The sequence below is a fragment of the Polyergus mexicanus genome, unplaced genomic scaffold, assembly GCF_030449975.1.
Source record: "Polyergus mexicanus isolate NDT 795.1 unplaced genomic scaffold, iyPolMexi1.0 SCAF_10, whole genome shotgun sequence".
In the NCBI taxonomy this organism is placed as follows: Eukaryota; Metazoa; Arthropoda; class Insecta; order Hymenoptera; family Formicidae; genus Polyergus; species Polyergus mexicanus.
Window position 1 is genome coordinate 3316041 of NW_027223330.1, and position 22336 is coordinate 3338376.

General features: G+C 33.0%; 3 protein-coding genes across 15 annotated transcripts in view; 2 read left to right on the plus strand and 1 right to left on the minus strand.

The window, feature by feature from the left end:
- Positions 1 to 1479: 1479 nt before the first annotated feature.
- LOC138936835 (excitatory amino acid transporter 2) lies at positions 1480 to 5200 on the plus strand. 2 transcript variants are annotated; one of them, XM_070302581.1, is made up of 10 exons: positions 1480 to 1506; positions 1710 to 1966; positions 2030 to 2126; positions 2345 to 2543; positions 2798 to 3011; positions 3083 to 3364; positions 3659 to 3892; positions 4323 to 4517; positions 4697 to 4831; positions 4894 to 5200. In XM_070302581.1, the coding sequence occupies exons 2-10, from the start codon at positions 1887 to 1889 to the stop codon at positions 5096 to 5098; spliced, it is 1641 nt and encodes a 546-aa protein (XP_070158682.1). In that variant the 5' UTR covers positions 1480 to 1506; positions 1710 to 1886; the 3' UTR covers positions 5099 to 5200. The 2 variants fall into 2 exon arrangements, with proteins under 2 accessions (XP_070158682.1, XP_070158681.1); XM_070302580.1 differs by having other exon boundaries at positions 1486 to 1966.
- Positions 5201 to 6245: 1045 nt separating this feature from the next.
- On the minus strand, positions 6246 to 7418 carry Emc6 (ER membrane protein complex subunit 6). The gene is made up of 5 exons (XM_070303118.1): positions 7294 to 7418; positions 6840 to 7000; positions 6683 to 6775; positions 6569 to 6588; positions 6246 to 6477 (listed from the first exon to the last, which is right to left on the minus strand). The coding sequence occupies exons 1-5, from the start codon at positions 7331 to 7333 to the stop codon at positions 6447 to 6449; spliced, it is 345 nt and encodes a 114-aa protein (XP_070159219.1). The 5' UTR covers positions 7334 to 7418; the 3' UTR covers positions 6246 to 6446.
- A 951-nt stretch (positions 7419 to 8369) lies between these two features.
- Ryr (Ryanodine receptor) overlaps positions 8370 to 22336 on the plus strand; it is a 41460-nt gene continuing 27493 nt past the window's right edge. For 8 of the 12 annotated variants that reach the window (XM_070302998.1, XM_070303003.1, XM_070302996.1 and 5 more), the window contains exons 1-7: positions 8370 to 8591; positions 11067 to 11480; positions 18612 to 18716; positions 18812 to 18910; positions 19779 to 19793; positions 20501 to 20578; positions 22065 to 22140. In XM_070302998.1, the coding sequence (XP_070159099.1) occupies positions 11427 to 11480; positions 18612 to 18716; positions 18812 to 18910; positions 19779 to 19793; positions 20501 to 20578; positions 22065 to 22140 (427 nt within the window). In that variant the 5' untranslated portion in view covers positions 8370 to 8591; positions 11067 to 11426. The remainder of the gene's footprint in view (positions 8592 to 11066; positions 11481 to 18611; positions 18717 to 18811; positions 18911 to 19778; positions 19794 to 20500; positions 20579 to 22064; positions 22141 to 22336) is intronic. The other 4 variants (XM_070303000.1, XM_070303006.1, XM_070303009.1 and 1 more) reach the window with 1 other exon arrangement.

Sequence of the window (22336 nt, forward strand, 5' to 3'; positions counted from 1 at the left end):
ACAATTGTAATTTAATTTTGTTTTAAGCTCATCATTAATTAATGTCGAGGCTCGCTCTTTCGGAAGTTACAAGATGTTAAATGCGTTATCGTGGGGAGATTTGATTTGTCCTCGTATTATACTATCACCGTGAACCCGATGTTATATCTATATATAGTCATTCATAGCCGTCATTGCTAGAGGAATTAGGTTACTTCCCAACGGATATACAAAAGGGTCTTATAAATGGTCGTATCCTACGTGCATCTAAAACAATCATAAGTATTTCCGCATAACTGTTTCTTTCTCTCGCAAATTGACCATTTAAAAAATTAAAAATTAAAAGTTTTGAGGATGTTATGAAATTTCAGCAATGTGCGTGTGAATATGAATATTATTATTGCGTAATAATTAATTTTAATCGAAATATCCTTCGTAAGAAATAAAATAATTTTGATAAAAGAGCTTATCGATGTGATGAGTGTTGTTACGTCATAAAAGAAATGCTGTAAATTTCTAATTATTTATAAATAATATAATTTTATTATTCATTATACGTTGCGTCACGATAATAATATAATTATTTATATTGCATCTTCTCATTGCTCGCACATCTCGCGTATCTCGGTACGAATCTATATATATAATATCTCGCGATTATACATTTTATCCGGATCTGATGCAGGCTCTTATGAATTACGCGATAACATTCGACACTCTTCACGCCCGGACGTTCATTCAAGATCCATTTCACTCACTCGTTTTACTTTCTCTTCCCCTTTAATTCCCCACGTACCATATGTTCGCCAACATCAAAAGCGGCGATTCTTCTAAATCAAAGAAATCGATAATTTCTGCAAAACGCACTATAGAGCAACGGCATTTTTCTCCCTTCGGAGTTTATTATTCGGTGCCGTGCGACCCACCGCGATGAGTGCCTTCTTCCTGTGATCTACCGGTCTCTTTCTCCCCGATCGCGCGTCTCTGTCCATCTGCCCCCTTTTCCCCCTTTCGGTATGCGCCTTTTGCTTCCCTCACCCTCCCCTTTGCCTCCCTCGACGCGCACAGCTAATCAACTTCCTGGATGGGGCACATTATCTGCCTGATTGCAGGCAGATCCGCGGCGATACGTAAAGCCCACCGGCATATCTATCCGATCTCGGCAGTCGATCGCACGCGCGAAAAGCCTTGCGGATGTCACTCGCGCCCGCAATCGACGCAACGGTGCAATGATCCTGAATGTAACAGATCGGGTGTGACCTCCTTTGGGGTCTTACCCCGTCATCGTTTCCTCGGGACCAGTGTTGGCTCTCGCGTGTTCGCGATAGTTCCCGGTGGTCCGCGGGAAAGCATTGTCATGCGTCGCGATGCGCCATCGAACGATTTGCACGTGCTTCGATAATCGTTTGCGGGAAGAAGTGTCGGTTTACAGAATTTAATTCCGAAGAACGTAAAGAAAAGGAAGCAAAGAGGAAGATAAGAACGGGAGGATCGAGGACTTTTTTATGACCATTCCTACGACGCGATGTAAATTTTTTAAATTAAAACTTTGCGGATGCGATTATCTTTATCGTTTTCTTTCGCTACTTTAAAATTAAAGAATTCTTCGAAGCTATTTATTTATTTAATATTTTATATTTAGATGATATTATCGTTTTAATAATTTTTTTATAATTTTATATATATTCGCGAAAAATAAACACATATTTCTTTCATACTCGATAATCCAGAAAAATCGGACGTTATTGATATCTGAATAAATCAAGATGATTCACGGCGTGGAAAGATGCAGCACAGCCATGAAGGCCGCGGGATGAAGATTCGCAAGATCTATCCCGATATCCGTCACGTTACGGAGGAAGACACCTCACGAAATCTCGAAGCTACGTGCTTTTGAAGCTCGAAGGATGTCTTTAGGACAACGTATTTCCGGCGCTGTTGCGGTTCTTCGCGGAACCTCGACGGACGTCAAGGAGGAAGGCCACACGTAAAAGATATGTCATATTTTCATCGGAAATCCGAGCTGCTTATCACTTGAGATGTCTTCCAGGTCGTGCACAGAGGAGGATATCGAAAAGATGACATCCGAGGAAGAGGTCGAGGTGAAAGCGCAGCGTAAAGTAACGATGCTCGACAGATTACAGATGGTGAGCCTTTTACAATCGAGCTTGTGCATAGTATTTTAAGACTGCTATCCTTCAATTTCATTCAATTAAAATCGATCGTTTTTGCAATCAAAGAGAGATACACATATTGTTTTATAAAAATAGATTGAAATTATTTTCTTGGAATCTGTAAAATGTGAAAAGAAAAATGATGTCCGAGAATGAGAAAATCTTATTAAATTTTATTGTGGGGAATATAGGTGATAGAATGGATGGGAAGTAACTTGCTTCTGGCGCTAACCATCGCTGGAGTTTTCGTGGGTCTAGGTCTCGGGTTTCTAGGCCGATTGGCCGATCTCACTCCGCAATCTATAACTCTCGTCAGTTTTCCGGGAGAGATCCTTATGCGGATGTTGAAGATGTTTATCTTGCCACTCATCATCTCGTCGCTAATCTCGGGTAATTATAATCGTCGACAATCTATGTCATCGCGAGAAAATGATCCCAATAGGAACAGAGAAACGAAATTTAATTACGTGAATATCTAATTACATGAATATTAAAATCAAAGTATGTTATTTCAAACATTAAACTCAACTACAAAAACATTATTCATTTTAATGTAGCAGAAATATGCTTGAAATTTAATTTTCGTTTCTCTAATTTTTTTATTTCCGTTGAAACATAACATTGGAGCGACATATTAATTTCAGGAATGGCACAACTAGACGTTCAAAGATCAGGAAGGATAGGGATCAGAGCGTTAACATACTACTCGATAACAACCATTCTCGCCGCCATAGTGGGCATCGCGATGGTGCTGATGATCCATCCGGGTGATCCGCGGATCAAAACTACGGTCACGGCGGTGGTGAAAGCCGAGGAGGCGAAAGTTTCCACCGTAGACGCGATTCTCGATATAATTCGGTATGAGAAAACAACCTGTCGATTCCACGATCGTGATTCACGTCCGAAACCCCGCAATCTTTCGTTCTCAGAAACATGGTCCCCGAGAACCTGGTACAAGCATGCTTCCAGCAGGTTCAGACTTCCTACGTAAAGAAAAAGGTTGTCGTAATCGGCAATTTGAATAAGAGCGAGTACATACTAGAGCCAGCCTTGGTTTACAAGGACGGCACGAACGTAATGGGCATGATTGTCTTCTGCATTATCTTTGGCGTGCTCGCGGGCCAGATAGGACCTCGCGGCAAGCTGATGGTAGACTTTTTCGTGGTGCTAAACGAGATTATCATGAAACTCGTCACGATCGTCGTGGTCTGGTATGAAATAATGCTAAAATAACATATATTTACATCACGAACAGATATCATGATCGAGAAATATAGTCAATTATACATATTATCCACTTATAAATAATTTCATTTCTATATTTTATTAATTTATTATTTTTTTTTTAAAGTAAAGAAAAAGAAAAGAATATATAAATTAATGACAAAATTATAAAAGTTAATTTTGTATCTGCTACTATTTTAATTTAGAGTAGCTTACGATTTTTCTTTTCTTCCGGCTTTCAATTATTTTCCGTTGAACAATATAATTGACAATCGCTGCAGGTATTCTCCGTTCGGAATTATGTGTCTGATAGCTGGAAAAATTATGTCTATCGCAAATCTGGCGGCAACTGCTCAAATGTTAGGTCTATATATGGTGACAGTTATATTGGGCTTGATGATTCACGCGATCATCACACTGCCGACGATCTACTGGTTTATAACTCGAAAAAATCCAGCTGTGTTCTTTAGAGGCATGATGCAAGCTTGGGTGACTGCGCTGGGTACAGCTTCGAGGTAATAGTAGATTTTTGTTTCACCTTTACGTATTATATATATAATATATCAATATTTTCAAGAAATGTTTAGAAAATCAGATTTAATTCTTTACTATTATCTTAAAATTGATTCAAAAGTTTCTCCAAATATGATTTTAGAATTAATTCACAAATATCACGACATGACACATGCATTCGTATCTATTGTACATATTATTTTGTTATGTTATTTTTGTATTAGATATAAAAATTTAGCATAACTGAATAAATATAGATTTACAGTCCCCTGTATGTACTGAGTATTTGTGTCAAACGGTTCGTACTGATTTTGAGATAGCTTCACTTAGATTTACAAAAAAAAAAAAAAATGGCTTATCTTTTATCTTATCATCATTTTTGATCTGAATAACTTCGAATCATTTTCGAATGTTATGAATTTATGATTATAGTGCAGCAACTTTGCCTATAACTTTTCGTTGTCTCGAAGAAAACAATAAGATTGATACACGAGTGACACGTTTCGTCGTGGCAGTCGGTGCTACCGTAAATATGGACGGTACGGCTCTTTACGAAGCCGTGGCTGCGATATTCATCGCACAATTGAATGGAATCTCACTAGGATTCGTTGAAGTCATTACGGTCAGGTATACATAATTCGTTAGAGATAAGATTTTTTATTCAATTTTTTTATTAATGATAATATATATATATATATTATTATGTTTTATATACAATATTAATTAATTTGAAATCATTGTTAATAAAATAATCTCAATATATCTGATTAGTAAATTAAAAAAATATTTCTTTTGACTTTTTACAGCCTTACAGCTACCTTGGCAAGCGTCGGGGCTGCGAGTATCCCCAGCGCTGCATTGGTCACCATGCTCTTGGTGTTAACCGCTTTGGGCCTTCCTACGAATGATGTTTCTCTATTGTTCGCTATCGACTGGATGCTGTAAGTTACGCACGCATTTTTATTGATTCTCTGCAAGTTATAGCAAATCCTTCGTTTTTAAGTGATCGGATCAGGACTTCGATCAACGTTCTTGGCGACGGTTACGGGGCCGGAATAGTTTATCACTTAAGCAAAGCGGAACTAGATAAGATGGACGAGGAACGAAGATTGGAAGCTTTGGAAATTGGAAGACCCTTCGAAATTGTCACCGAAGGTCGCCAACAAGAGACAATAGCACACGAACAAACTTCCGAGACGAAAATTTGAACCCTTGGACTTCCTCGGCAAAGTCATGATGTTATCTCGTCGTATGAAATACAATTGATTTTCACTGCCTAAATCGAGTTTCTCCCGTAAATTAAGTATTAAAAATTTAACATATATATATATATATATATATATATATATATATATATATATATATTTTAGAAAGAATATAAGTATTTCTATTTAAAATATATGTATAATTATTAAGAATATTATAGAGATGCGAATATTATCTAATGATATATATTAATATACAACTTTTTTTGTTTTTGTAGCGAGCGTTAGCAATAAAGGACGAATGAATTAAAAGTATTAAATATTAAAGTAGAAAATGTGAGCATGTTAAGTACAAAACTAAGAAAAAATGTATTTTTTTCTAATATGTGAGAATTCTTCTTCTACTTTAAAATATTAAAGAATATTAATATATCAGAATAATAATGTACAGTAAAATAGAAATATAGGATATAGTAAATTATTAGTAATTGTATCAGACGCAAGCAAATAATTCTCAAAGGGCTTAAAATATTCATCGATAATATTTAAAGAAAAAATATTATTTAATCTGAATAATTTAAGCATTTGATTTTAATAACAACGATTAACTGTTATGCAAATTTTTTCCTTGCATTACACACAAATATGCAGGCATTTTTATCATATAAAAAAATAATTTTTGATGAATGACTTGTAGAATTATATAACTATATGATATTACATATTTGTATAATTGCGTTATCATAATCGCTACAAGCTACTCGTTGTTTTCTTCTCCATAAGATATATGTAAACAATTCCATATAAATTTACATAAAATTTATATAATTTCTCGCTTCTAATATCGTAATTCAAAATGAACTCAAGAGCTTTAAAAATAATAGTGATTGATTATTTATGCGAATGTATTCATAAGTGTTGCATATATAAATATGATAATAGATATGCAAAGTTATCGATAATCTTAATTAATTAAGAATTAAGACAATGATTAATAATTTATTATGCAAATATATTATATATTCAATAAAAAAGAATGCTCATATTTCTATTGCATTGGTTTTTGTATTGATATATTTTTATCTTTATATTATTATTATTTAAATATTTTGAATAATAAAAGCCGTGATCGTTTTATCGTATATTTAAGTCTATTTTATGTACATATCGATACACATACTTATACATTATATGAATATTTTATCATTTATTTGCTCAATTTTCAAAATACTTGAGTGAAAAAAATACAACAATTCTTATGACTAGCTTATATCTAATTATGCAACTTTATGTGATACTTATGTATTTATAATTGCGTTATCATAAGTATCGCAAATCGTCACGGTTGTCCTCAGTAAACATGAACCATCCCATATAAAAATCTGATTCATCGTTAAGAAAATCATAGCGTATCGATCTTAGACATGTATGTGTAGAAATATATATTATTTGTATTATTATAGAAAAGGATACGTCCAGAATAATACGTATGTCTGTAGAAAGTTTTGCAGTCACGTAACAATTGCTGTTAAGGAAAACTAATGTCTGAAAATAAAATTTATTTTTACAAATTGCTTCAAAGGATACACAAAGCCCCCCAAAGAAACCGCTCGTTAATAAATGCCGTCTGCTAATAAAATATTTTTTCCACTGACCACCAGCTTTCATCAATAGCATTGCCTATATAAAGGGATGTTTGTAATATTATATACAGTTATTGTTAATGCTATTAAGATAATCTTACCCATAACCCGAAAACTGCAAAGATATAAAATCCAAATCCATATAACCCGGTCAATCCTAGTAAGCCAGCTGTACCACCTGACAAAGCTGCCATTGATATTTTACAATATTCTACAACCGCAGCATTGTTTACAACTGCTGCCTCACTATACGCAACGATCTCTGCAATTGCAATTAAAATTTGTTATAGCTAATATTTCATATTATGTAGCAGCACTTTGCTTGAACATGGATTTGTTTGGCAATGTGAAATTTAACTTATTAATCTATAATTCATGTATTGCTCATCAATTGTTATTAAATAATTAATTAAAACACAATTTATTAATTTTTATTCACTGCAATATTTCTAAATAGCAAATAAATAATGAACATAACCTCGCAGGAGGAGTCTATATAAGATTTCTAACTTTCTATTGTTTGCCATTTATTTTTAAGATAATTTTCTTACTTACCGCCACTTTTCTCCTGCTTTGTTTTTATTTTTCCCAACATTACTTTGTGACTTATAGAAACGTTAACCTAACCGAGCGAAAATAAATGAATAAGTACACGAACGATATACTCGCGTGATCAGCTGTCATCAGCTGCTCCTTACTACTGTCAAGCACGTCAACTTCTGCGCATTCAATGAACTGATATGTGGCGCCAAATTCAAATAAAATACTATTAAAAACTTGTAGTTATAAATTGTTCATTAATCGTCTACCAATTATATCTATCAATTATACAATAGTATAGTCTATCGTGATTACAATGAGAAATGAAAATTTAAATAAGTTATTAATTATTGCTCTCAATAAAGAGAGATATTACTAACGATAAATATATAGAATGCTTAATTTATTTCTTGAAGAATTTATTCTGTTTTATGTTGAAAATCTTGGCAAGGGTTGGTGGCAACAAAGACGGGGCACAAGATTATAATAGTCATTTGCTGTAATTTGAGAATGTTATGAAGCCGCTATTGTTAAACAATTTATTAATATTCTATCGCAAATAAATTGTTTAACACAATATCTCGGATTAATAATCTATTAATTATTGATAATTTAAACAAATCTATAAATAAATCGTATTAAATTAAAATAGCATAAATTTGAAAGCCATTGCTGATATTGCGAATTTATCAAAATTATCAATAAAAATTCATAACAGAATGATGGTTAATACGATATTAACCGATTTTTGCAGACTTGCGATCATTGAGAATCTTATGTCAGCATCCAAGCATATAATTTTTGAAAGTTCTTTTTGGAACTTGAGATGCAAACATACAACAAATCGTTCAAGAAATAAATATATAATATTAATTTTGGGTAATATAAATTCTATATTTAAAAAGACATTTTCCGGTAGATGTTTTAAAATTCATTATTTATTTATCACGGTCACTGACAATCGACTCAGGTGACTTCGACATCGCTGTCGCGGTTTCCTTCAAGTGCGACGCAAAGCGCGCAGCTCGCTCGGCTCGAGGCTGAAAATAACCACCGGAGAACCGTTCGCTCTCGCTCCGCTCGGCTCAACATAGCTCTTCGAGCTTCGAGAAAGTTTCGTCGCACGGGTCCGATCTCCTGTGATCAGGAAAACAGGAAGCTCGGAGCCTTAAAGAGATCCTCGATCGAACGCGAACGACCGATCACACGCACGATCTATTACATCGTCGTACGGGGGTGCGTATTCTTCCGCGAGATTGTGAGACGAGCACGCGAATTAAGAGAAGTGACAAAGTGTGAAGTGTTACTTCGAGGTGAGTCTTCTCAGGGTGAATGTCGTGATTAATTTTTTTTTTTTTTCTCGGACATGCGCCTCTGGATTACGGCCTCGAAAATGATATCCGCGTATACATATGTGCGTGTGTGCTTTGAATAATGCGTGATGCAAGATTGTGATGTTTTTTTCTCGCGTAATATATTATTTTCCTCTTTTTTTTTTTTAAGTTAATTAGCTAATTTTGTGAAGTAATATCGTCATGGATACAAATCATATATACTGCTATTCAGTTAAATTTGTATAATATCATCAAAAAATATCATGCATATATGGTAGTATAGCTTTAATACACGCTACATCATCAAATTTTAGAGACAAGTTTAATTAAATGAACACAATTAATTGTTGAAAAAGCTTAATACATCTTACATTTCGAATTAAATATCTTCACGCAGTTCTCAATCCAACAGACAACCGTGTACTTTTCTTATCCTAAAATTAGAAAGTCGGTTTTGTATTCTTATGCAATATCGCTTTCTGGAATATAGCTTTGCCAAACGATAAAAAAACCATCGTAAAAATATCTAGATGACATTTTAATATTCCAATTGTTATTGAAATTTGTTCATTTAAAATCATCAATTTATAAAATTGAATTATTTCCACCGATGAATTACACTTATTGCAACATTTTTATTATTTCATAAAAATTCTAAAATCAAAATTATTTTATTTATTTAAATTATCTAATCTTGATGCACATTCATTATGGCTAAATAATCCTTTATTATATCTACGACACTCGAGCAGGAAAGTATTGTCAATAATAATGCGAGACACTTCATCGTCGTTCCTTTTCTAAACGCGATCGTAACAAGTATCGGGAAACGTAGTAGCGATGAATAGTGAGCAATCGAATATAAATTTTATCTCAAATTATATTACATAGTAGAAGAAAATAAATATTTATAAGTATTCTAGTGTTTGTAAAAATCACAATGTATCTGTAATATAAAACGTTTCATTGTTGCATAAATATTTTTAATTAAAAATTATAATTTTGTCATTATTATAATATTTTATTTCGATATCCTGATATATCATGACTAAATAATATTTGTAGAAGTAACGGTGAATCATGGACCATGATATATAATACGTTCGATATCGCGACAAAGGATAAAGATACAAGAAATATTTATAGAATACGTATATATGATTTTATCGACTTTCTACGTAATTTTTATTTAATTCATCAAGAAGCAATTTTATCGAACACGTTGCAAATAATATATTCCTACAAGTGAATATTTATTTGAACATTCCTCTGCGAAAATAGATCACGCTTTTCGAGGATAGATATTCTTAACCTTCGATTAACGCATTAAATGCGATAATTGCGAGTTTAGTCTTGATAAGCATATGGAGGATATTTCGGTAAATCATCGCGGATACATCTATTTTTGTCACGTTGCTGGAAATAGATTCTCAGAGAAGGTAAAATCAACTGGGCTTATTTTTGTATCGATAAATTGCAATGTCGTTGCGAAATTATAATTTTATTATACATCTACTAAAAATATTTCAACAGATTTTATGCACTCTCAATATGTAAAATATGAGATATTGTGAAATATATTATAATTTCCTTTCGCGTTTTCTTTTTGCTTTTCTCGTCGCGTTGTTTAAATTGCACTCTCATTGCAATGCCGCATATTAAATAAATGCTATTTATTTGTTGCTATTTACTCATATTAAAGTATAGATTAAATTTGTGTTAGGTGTGATTTAGCTTTGTGTCATAACGCTTCTATATCGCTTGCGCTCAATGTAATAATATTGATAAATTTGAATCAATAGTGGTATTTCTTCGTCCATCATACACAGATTGAAGCAAGAATATCAAGTTGGTCAATTTGTATTTCTCTTATTTGTAGTATTAATGGATTGAATTAGTCACGAATTGTGGGACGCTTTTGCGATACTTTTTCCAAGAGAGAAACCTCATATTCCAAAATACTTGTTAATTTTGTAACTTAAAATTTTAATTAACATGCTTGAAAATTAATAGAGTTAATTTAGAAACACATGAACGCTATATATCTTCCTCTTTCAAATTTAACAAATCTAAATAATATAAAGTCAAGAAATATATATTTTTCTTTCTCTTCGGATTTTCTTAAATTAAAAATAAAATATATATCACAATAATAAAATATGTAAATCTCTCCTTAAAAAAATATTGAAAAGACTATTTCAATCTATATGCTCGATAAATTTGATTTATTATTGCACGATACAATATTTTCATCTTTAAAATCCATAAACTTTCCTGCCTCGCATCGTCATCCAGATTCATCCTCCTAAAGAAATAAAGTTATATTCCAACAATAATTTACGATAAGATAGACAGTTACACGACGCAAAAATCGTGTAATACCGTGTAATACAGTGGCATAAAGAGGGGGATTTTGCGTTAACGGAATCTCGAGCATGCGGAATTTGATTAAAGGTGTTGGGCGCGTGCGCGAGGGACGTCGGCGAGCGGTCTGGGTGCCCTCCGACCAGCAGTGGGTGATTGTTGGTGTTCCATGACAGTTTAAGTGCAGCATCGTATCATTGTCGTCGTGATCATCATCGTTTTCGTCGGTGAGACGAAGAAGTCAAGAGTTCCGGTAGTGTGTAGTGACAGGAACATGCCGATCATGCGAGACCGTGCATGACCGACCCCTTTAACGTTGATAAGGGTGCCTTGGACACCGAGTGAACACACGCGAATTACGAGCGCGCACTCGCGTACGCGTACGCACGTACGAACGCGTAGAAGTGAGACAGGCAGAGGAGACTCGTCGCGTGGAAGCGCGCCGAAGGGATGGCCGATAGCGAGGGTGGCTCCGAGCAGGACGACGTATCGTTCCTTCGTACGGTAAGTTCCACCTTGCTACGGGCGAGCTTATGATTGCGCGACAACAAGAAGCCGATGGTTTCAAAATTTAAGGGAAATACTCAGAGAAATCAGAAAGTTCGTATATAAATCAATGACGATGCTATCTTGCTATTTTTTGAGATGCCAAGGAAATAGAGTTTGAAAGATTATATTGGAAGATACTGAAAAAGTAATCTCGTGATGGGTAAAGCGATTATCATTGAGGGCGAAAAGACAATCGATTTTATGCGAAAAGAAATCACACTTGTATAATATGTCTTCTTTAAAGCAGCTTATTCTTTCTCTTTCTCTCTACTAGTTAGATGAAATTATCTAAATCCCTAAATATATAGCTGATTAAGATGTCGATGATATATCAATACTAATGACAATTTTAATATCGACAAAAAAAATATGTTCATTGATGTTAATAATTCCGCATGGTTCACGATACGATAGATACGATAGTGCAAGATTGTACATTGATTATCAATAAGTTTGAAAGGAACCGATTGTAAACGTATCCGCAAGCGTGCCCGCGAAAAGCACGCAGAAACAGGGAGGTGGTTCGCCTTCAATGATATAGTATATAGTGGTGTTCGTGTGAAAATGAATGAATGCCGATACAGTTGGAATTTTGCTTGCACAAGAAGTGAGTAAACTATAAACTGCACGAATTGTTGTATTATGCATACATTGCATTGTATACCATATGTGCATAATTCTAATCTACGATTTTTTTTTTTTTTCAAAAACATATAAGAAAAATTAACCGTGAAACCTAATAGTTAAGCGTAATTATCGAATTATCCTTTCAAATCAAATTAATGCATAATCAATTTCTCTTACTCTTTCTTTAAAAATTGAATAAAATGTAAAAAGTATTTGACATTTTAAATTGATGACAGATGTGCAATTTTAAATAATGACTTATATATCATTTAAAAATTACTAAAGCCGGCTTCATTTTAAGTATAAATGTAATTTTTTATATAGAGAGTTGCGGCAGCAAGAAACTGTGTGAGATTTTAGCAAAATGTGGAAGCATTTGAGGTTCCTTGTAGTCACACAACCTTGACCTCGTTCGGTCCACAGGGCTGGCTGTAGCAGTCAAGATACAGCCTTTTGTCGTCGCATATGACGTTTGCTATATAATCCGTTCTGATTATTTTGTATGTTCAATATTATATTAATTACAATAATATAATTAACCGTAGCATAAAATTTAGCAAATATCAGAAATATTAATTACAAATGTAAATATTATCTTCTCTAAAAATAGATTAATTTACATATATCTTCTTATCTTTAGTGTTTTCTTTTTAAATAATTGCACACTTTATATATTTATGAAAATAATATATATAAAACCAGAATAAAAAAAACTTGTTACAAATTATATACTTTCAAAAATATTGAATTTATCACATAAAACTGTTCATAAATTAAACAGAATCGCGTGTTCTCTAATTTATGACCTTCGTGTTCGTTACAACTATTTCGTCATTTTTTTTTTCTTATTCATTCTCATCGAAAACGCGATATACTCAATGCTTTAAAATGTTAAAGCTATATTATATACTGTAATTTGATAACATGTTGCAAATTGTGTTTTACACGATCTTTTTTTAAGATCTTGGAATAAAATTGGAATCTAAATTCCAAATGTGTTCCAACGATTTTGATATTGATAGCAGAAGCTTACGATACACTTTCTTCGCCATTTTATCAAATGCATTTTATCTTCTAATTCCTCACATTTAGATAGATTCTTTCTGAAATGTTTAACAGCAATCAGAAGTTACATTTCGCTAACAAATGCTTCTACGTCTTCTTCTTCGCGTCATTCTCCTGCGCCGTCTTCTTCGTTCTCTCTCTGCCAAAAGTATATACTTCTTTCTTTCTTCCTCGGGCAGGGCGCACCATTCTTTACCAGCCTGCCGAGCGACTTCCGTCACGTGTTTCTCGGGCATCTTAAAATACATCTCGAGATAAAAGATGATAAAAGGATTCTGTGAGAGAATTTTCCGTCTCCTTCTTCTAGATCTGGTCCGGCAGCGACACGTCGATCTTCTTTCGTCTCTTCGTCTGCGACGATCCGTGCGAGCCGTCTCAACATCGTCTTCCTCCATGGGCTCGCCCCCCATCTCTTTACCTGATTCTTCAATATCCATAATGCGTCTGCGAAGAGCCGGTTTATCTCATTGTTTGTTCTATTCTCTAATTTTTTTATTATAAATTATAAATAAATACTATGAATTGCGAAATGAAAATAATATTTGATCTTCTCACAAAATGCACTTTTAATCTATGTGCATCTTAGGACATATTTAGTGCGATATATCGTTGCCGGCGAATCGAAGCGAACGGGACATTTTCGATTTCCGATTCTTCTTTGAAGTTCGCGATTGACTGATCAGCGTTAAATTCAATTTATGACTACTAAAAATTTTGCAATTAATAGAATATATGAAACGTACGTCACTGCCTAAATCGAGTTTCTCCCGTAAATTAAGTATTAAAAATTTAACATATATATATATTTTAGAAAGAATATAAGTATTTCTATTTAAAATATATGTATAATTATTAAGAATATTATAGAGATGCGAATATTATCTAATGATATATATTAATATACAACTTTTTTTGTTTTTGTAGCGAGCGTTAGCAATAAAGGACGAATGAATTAAAAGTATTAAATATTAAAGTAGAAAATGTGAGCATGTTAAGTACAAAACTAAGAAAAAATGTATTTTTTTCTAGTATGTGAGAATTCTTCTTCTACTTTAGAATATTAAAGAATATTAATATATCAGAATAATAATGTACAGTAAAATAGAAATATAGGATATAGTAAATTATTAGTAATTGTATCAGACGCAAGCAAATAATTCTCAAAGAGCTTAAAATATTCATCGATAATATTTAAAGAAAAAATATTATTTAATCTGAATAATTTAAGCATTTGATTTTAATAACAACGATTAACTGTTATGCAAATTTTTTCCTTGCATTACACACAAATATGCAGGCATTTTTATCATATAAAAAAATAATTTTTGATGAATGACTTGTAGAATTATATAACTATATGATATTACATATTTGTATAATTGCGTTATCATAATCGCTACAAGCTACTCGTTGTTTTCTTCTCCATAAGATATATGTAAACAATTCCATATAAAAATTTGGTACGAGAAAGAACATTGAACGGAAAGGTTGATTATTATTCCTTATGAGAACAATTTCGATCATCGCGCGGTCGCGGCTGTCTTCGCGGAATTAAATCGGCTTTCGTGTTCTTGTTAAATCAATGTGGCAAAATCGCGTGCGAAATACATCTCTGCTAGATTCGCGTCGCGATTTCATACGCCGTATGAAATCGGCCGGGCTCGATGCCAGGAAGAGGGTCGTTCGCATTCTTACGTAAGAAATCATATCTGCGCCATTCGACAGACTACTTTTCCCGTGAATGAATTATGTAAGGAAATTCGATGGAAAATCGAGAGCGAGGAATATCCCTCACCTGTCTTCGTAGGACATGCTCCTGTAAATGTTGGGTTCGTCCATCTTCTGCGTTTGCAATTTTCACTTGGTAATTTAATTTGATGTCAAAAAGAAAGGAAAATGTCCCCCGCGACGAAAACATTTGAAGTTTTACGAGTTTAATTCTCTCACTTCGCACACTCGAGAATAATCGATGGTGATCCTATCGATTATCGGTGCTCCGATATCATTTGCAATAGGATTGATTGTGAGTATCAAATATATTATTGTTGAAATAAAGTTACGTTGTATAAAGTTTTGTTTAAAACTTCACGATTACAAATGTTCCAATGTTAATAAAGAGATGAAGAAATTCTTATAACAATTACCTCTCGAACAATTCTTGCAAATAAATTTAATATTATGCTTAATTAATTACATTTGGCTTGACAAACATTTTTCGAAGAAGCGTACGATCAAATAATTTCATTGATAAAATTTTACGACATGTATAATAGAAATCTATCAAAGCTTTAGATAATAATATGTTTTCAAAGTTCTTATAATCGTTTTTAGTTAATTTTAGAATTTGATATAGCTTCTGTCTGATCAATATGTCTCACGTAGTCGTTTCATCAGTAATACTGCATCGAAAAATGATGAATTTATAATTAATATATGCGACGTGCAACGTGCGTTGGATGCGCCGAGTATCGAACAACAAACGATATAGTATACACACGATACCATGCTGTAACATCCCACTTTTCTAACCCTCTTCCAGCTCAATGATGCTATGAAGCATCATAAAGTTTATTTTTTTAGCGATATATTTATTGAATATCACTTTACACGTATAGTTGATATTTCTATTAAATTAAGGAACTAAAGAAATATTAATTTATCTAAGTTATGCGAAAAAGTTAGAAATTGGATAGCCAATTAAACCAAGTTTATAAAAATATTTTCAGTAAATTTTTACGATTAAAAAGATTTTAATTCTGTCAGATATATTTTCCGTGAATACAATGAATCCTTCGAATTGTTGATCACCTTTCTATTCTGTATATCTGAATGAAAGATTTGAAACTTATAGCTTACACGTGATAAAGATAAAATGATTTATAGTTATTCGCCAGAGTTTGATAAAATTATATGGATTATCTACTTGTGAAACGAAGTTGTACCCTTGATCTATGACCGAAGTATTGTAACTTCGATTATAACCAGATACCGGAAGTATAATCAATGTATTTGATTCATTATCAGAGCATACGTCACGCGCATTCTTCCGTCAAATGCTCGATTATGTTCCCCGTATTAAATAATTTTTTTAATGAATATAATTATTATATATAAAACAACAAATGAAAAAAATAATACTTTTAAGAAAATATATATAATAATTATAAAAATGGCTTAGAAAAAAATATTGATACTTTTAGTATAACTGTGCGATTAAGAATTTTTTTCCATTTTTAATTTCTCGCCTAAATTGTAATCACAAGCTGGAAATTTGATAAATAATAATTTTCCGTATAATGTGTTAATATAAAAAGCAGAAATTTGTGAAGTAATCCGCCTCAAACACAGATGCATCTTATTAATATCTCGATAAATAAGATTAAGTCTCTTTGCCAAATTTCCAGCGAAAGCTTTCGGCGTCTCGCGTGTCTTACAATCAGATGTAAATATACGAGCACATATGGCGGATCGCGTGTTGGCATGGATTCAACCCGGATTTAACTCGGCAAGAAGTTATGTTAATGTGTCCTTTAAGTAAAACATTACTTATGCATCTTTTCCCGTTGCATATTAATTTTTTTTTTTTTTCAAACTTAAACAGCGAGAAGCATATCACATAAATATGCGTGCGCGTTCACGGTTGCACACCCTATCGCACAATGTAGACTGTATATGTCCAACGATCGACAATATATGAGTAATATTTTCACTCAAGGGGATAGATAGAGAAAGAGAGAGAGAGAAAAAGAATAGGTGTGGTTCTAGTGACACATGCGGGATACGATTAATATCATCGTGCAAAACGATTTCGTTTACACAGACAATTTCATCACGATGCAACTAGGACTATCCCATCGATTTCAATTAAACTCTATAATCGAATGATTGCCTTAGTTACATTCCTGATTGCCAATAAACCGAGCTGTCTACCATTGCGATTGAACAATATTTCAAGGGCTAATAATGTTGAATATATTATACATTTTTAATTCTTTTAAAAGATCTGAAATTATCTCTGAGGAATACACATACAATATCTCTTTGTATATATATATATATATATATATATATATATATATATATATATATATATGTGTAAGTATGTATGGATAGCATATCTAAGATTTTTTTCATTGGATTATCGCATTCTTTAGAAAAATGTTAAAAAAAAGAATATAATCTTAAAAGATGATTGTAAACTGTTGCATTGATTTTCCTTACATATACCATTAAAACTAAGCTTGGAAATGTTGATCGCGGTACAATCTTATCGAGCAATTCATTGTACGTAATTTAAATATATCGATTGAGAAATGAAATTGTTTAGTCTAGATGATTTTATAGAGAAGCAAGAGGATAAAAGCAATCTTGCCGTACGACTTCCAACCTAGTTTCTATAGTTCCTCATAAAAATTTCACGGATACACATTGTTGACATCACTTGCCCTTTTTCTCTTTCTTTGACATTTCTGTTTAGAGTTGAAGGGCACACATGAACACGCGGCATCATTCTTTTCTTGCTAGATTTAGGTGGATAGGATTAAAAAAATAAAACTGATAAAAGATTAATATTTTTTTTAAATTGCGACAGAAAAATTGAGTTTATAGAAACCCAGTTGATATGAACCGAGAGAGAAATTTACGCGCATCAAGGGTTAAAATCGAGTGACGCAAATCGAATGACTCACTCGACGAGTTATTGCGAGCGCGCGTTGAATAACGTCGTTGTGAGAAATGTATGTTTTTCGCTCGGCGATGCGACGTGTCCAAAGATTACGAAGTGCCTTCAAAGCCGGTACGCTTGTGTGCCCGATTCTCATGCATTCTTGAGGTCGTCCAAATTGATTTTGGCACAGTTTTGGCCGATACTCTGCCGGTATTTAGTCTGCACCGTATTTCGCACGATTTCGCGAAAGTCGTTAACATCTCGTAACGAGAAGCATTTTGCCCTTCCGACATTTTCATCGATGCTCGTTTCCATATCCACGAAAATTAAATACAGATAGCTACGAATTTTGACGAATATCTTGTTATCTACTGTGCAGATTTCAAAATCTTTTAGCGATATCGCGCATTATTGCAGCACAGCGAATATCAGTACGATATAATATACGACAAAGCTTTTTCGAGAAAGATCCGCGCTGAGTTCTCTTGTCAATCTACACGCGTGAATCAATGTAAATTACAAGAAAATATATGAACTTATGTAAATATTATAAAACAGGAGAATTATATAACTAATGTATTATGATTATAAATCATATAAAAAAATTAATTTAAAATTTTTTAAATTAATGTTCTCAGTTTAAAGATCGGTTTTCCCGAGTTCTTAAAATATACAACAGATCACTGCTTACATGGAAAATATATAAAGATATCATTTAAAATTTATAGGAGGATATGGTATGTCTGTCCTGTACCGCGACTGGAGAAAGGGTCTGCCTGGCAGCCGAGGGTTTCGGCAATCGACACTGCTTCCTCGAAAATATCGCGGATAAGGTAATGACGACTGAAAAATTTTTGTTTTTGCCTCGCTCTTATTATACCATTTTAATTATTTCACAAATTATCTCTCTTTTTTTTTTTTTTTCTAGAATATACCACCGGATCTGTCGCAATGCGTGTTCGTGATAGAGCAGGCTCTCTCGGTGAGAGCCTTACAGGAATTAGTCACAGCTGCTGGTTCCGAGACGGTAATGTATACATATATGTTCTCTGTCTAATATCTCGTACACTCGTATAACTTCAGCTTTGGCAGTAAAATTTCAGGAAATAGCTCTACTTGACGCGTGCCGTAAAAAAAGAAACACTTCCTTATTTTAAGAAAGGAGGACTAGACAAACAAGTACACAAATGATAAGGCTCGTGTAATCTGTCGTATTCAACTCATGCAATCTATTAATTACGCGAATAGTGTGTCATCAACTGCCTCGCGATTATAAACTTTTTATATCCTAAATTAATCGTTAAATATCAATTTATTTTATTACGCCTGCATAAGAATGGGCCATAAAACACGTCCTTTGCCATTATGTGTAAAACGTAAAATTCCCGAACATACAAAGACCTAAGAGATGCTTAAAAATTGTCTAAAGAATATTGAGATATCTTATAGACATCTTTTTTCGCTGTCTTTTAGATCTTCAAATTTGTTCAATTTCTCCGCCGAATAATTTTCGAACAGTTCCTGATACATCGGAATAGCTTCTTTTTGATGCATCAGCACGCACCTTTTTTTTTGCCACTGCACCCCCTGTGTCCGTATGATTGTGGCATGTGTCCATGTAAAACAATTTTGAATTTATATTTTTGTTCTTTTGGGCATTTTTATCTCCATCTGCGATCATATGTCATTAGAAATATACTAGCATTGTGAAAAACAAATCATCTAAAAATATATAATCGAGACCCATCGTCATCATCGACCATGAAACATCATACGCATATACATTCTACCTTTATTTCTTTTTTTATATCCCCCTTTTTTCTATGCAATCAATCCGTATCGACACTTAATGAAGGAGATTCGTTGCCTCTTATGTTTTTTTTTTCTCTTTGCAGCAACAGGACAGTTTAGTAAGTATAATTTACGTCTCTGCGAGGCGCCGTAACGTGTCCGCTCTTGGGTAAAACATTGGTCTGTGTGCTAGTGCATCGTAATGATCGAGCTTGAATGAAGATTATGAATCATTTATCTCGCGAAAACGATCTCAATGAATTTTTGAAACATTAAAGATTTTTTTATTTAGCATCACATTTTTAACGATAACAAGGCATTTGGTTCTGAGCTGCATTTATCTAACATAAAGATCGCATTTAATGCAAATTTGAAGTAAAAATAAATAATTACAATTTTTCAAGTTCGATTTGTATCGAAATTCCTAATTATCGAGAGGCTATTTCACCCACTCGATCGATTTAAGCAATCACTGTGAAAATTTTGATTAACATTAATATTATGTACGTTGAAACTAATAACTGGGACTGCTCGCTTGCTTTCATTTGATTGTTTAACATCATTAACCGTCTATGTTAAAATCGTATTTAACAATCTACGCCTCTTGGATATATACCTCGTAAGCATCGTTTGCATCGTGGCTTGACGTAATAGCAGAGCATTTATGGCCTCCTCTTATCAGTACGCTTGTAGAAATTGTCTAAGAAACTCTGTTATCTTGCGAAGTATTAAAATCTCGTACCATATATACGTAGAGAAAAATATGATACTATATCGAGTACGAGGGGCCGCATAAGGGCTTTGACCAATCCTTTGATATTTCCAGGGAAAGGGCACCGGGTCAGGGCACAGGACCTTGTTATACGGTAACGCAATATTGTTGCGACATCTAAACAGTGACATGGTAAATTAGTTTTCTTTATATATGTGCTATTTTATATATACATATATGCAGGGTTGGGAAAGTTACTTTATAAAAGTAACTCGTTACCGTTACCGTTATTTTTTCTAAAAAGTAACTCGTTACCGTTACTCGTTACCAATTTTAAAAAGTAACTCGTTACCGTTACAGTTACTAAAAAGTAACGAGTCGTTACAATTTCCGTTACTTTTTTACAATACAAACTAATAAATTATTTTGCATAAGAAAAACTTTTCAAAAATTGTAAGCAAGATTTCATTCAAGGTTTATTACAAAATAAATGATTAAATTTTATCGAAATTCTTTATTAAATTTTAATAAAATTTGTTGCTCCATAGTATCATCATTTAAATGCCCTCTTTGTGGTGTTAATACAGAGCCACCGATGCTAAACATTCTTTCTACAGATGCACTGCTTGGTAGAGCTGTATTATATTTAATAAAAAGTTTTTTAAGTTTTGGATAGTCGTTTAACATTTCTATATTACAATTATTTGATTTTAAAAACCGTTGCAATTCTTCTTGTTCAGATTCATTTTGCACCGTTTTTTGCTCAAAAATGAAAAAATCATCGCGATCGTCAGATTTTCCAGCTTTTGAAGAATTTTCAGTAGATCGAATTCCCAATAAATCCTCCAAGTAATTTTCAGCGCGTTTTCTTTTTTCTCCGGTTAACCAGTTTAACTTAAATTTTGGATGTAAACATGCTGCTGTTATTAATTCTTTTGTTTCAAATATTGTAAGAAATCTAAAATCAAATATAATAAATTAAGCGACATTGTTTGTTTTATTAAAATTAATACTTTTGAATCAATAGTTTAAAATAAAATAATATTTTTCAATTAAATCCTTATGTAAAATTAAATAACATATGTATTAATCAAATTAATAAGTTATCTTTTATTTAAACCTTGCTGAATAGCTTCAACTAATGAATGGCAATCTATAAGGTCAGATTTATTGAGATTTTCTAATTTTCGTTGCAAGGTACTTAGAACTGGTAGTAAATGAGAGCTCTGCTTTTCCGAAAAGATAAAGCTCTCATTGGATATCGCGCGTCGCGTCATCGCACTGGTCCGCAAGAGCCATAAGTTGATCAATCACATTCAAGCATTTTTACAACATAATAAGAATGCTAATTGGTCGATTTGCTTACAGCTTTACGGTTAAGATAAAAATTTCATCACGCACAAAAGCAAGAATAATATCTTAAATAAATCAAAAAATTAGAAAAAAGTAACGATAAAAGTAACTGTTAAATTCGTTACTCGTTACCGAAAAATGTAACAAAGTTACTTTTTCCGTTACAAATAAAATTTGTAACGCCATTACCGTTACAGTTACCGAAAAAAAGTAACTGTAACGGTAACGGCGTTACAAGTAACGCGTTACTTCCCAACCCTGCATATATGTATATAAACATAAATTTTTAATAGTTGTATTGAATATCTGTGTTTATGTATTGTAGTATCTGGCGTGTCTATCTACAAGTTCATCGAACGATAAGTTAGCCTTCGATGTCGGTTTACAAGAACATTCGCACGGTTAGTGCAATGATTTAATTCTTAATTTAATTCTTGATAAATTTTTATTTGTTTTACTCTAGTGTTAATGTTTTTTTTTTTCTATTTTCCGGTACATATAACGCATCGTTGAATAATTACAAATGCAACTAAAACTTTCAACAGGATTAAATTGAAGTTAAAGTTTAAAATTGCATTGGCAAATTTATTCGTAGGT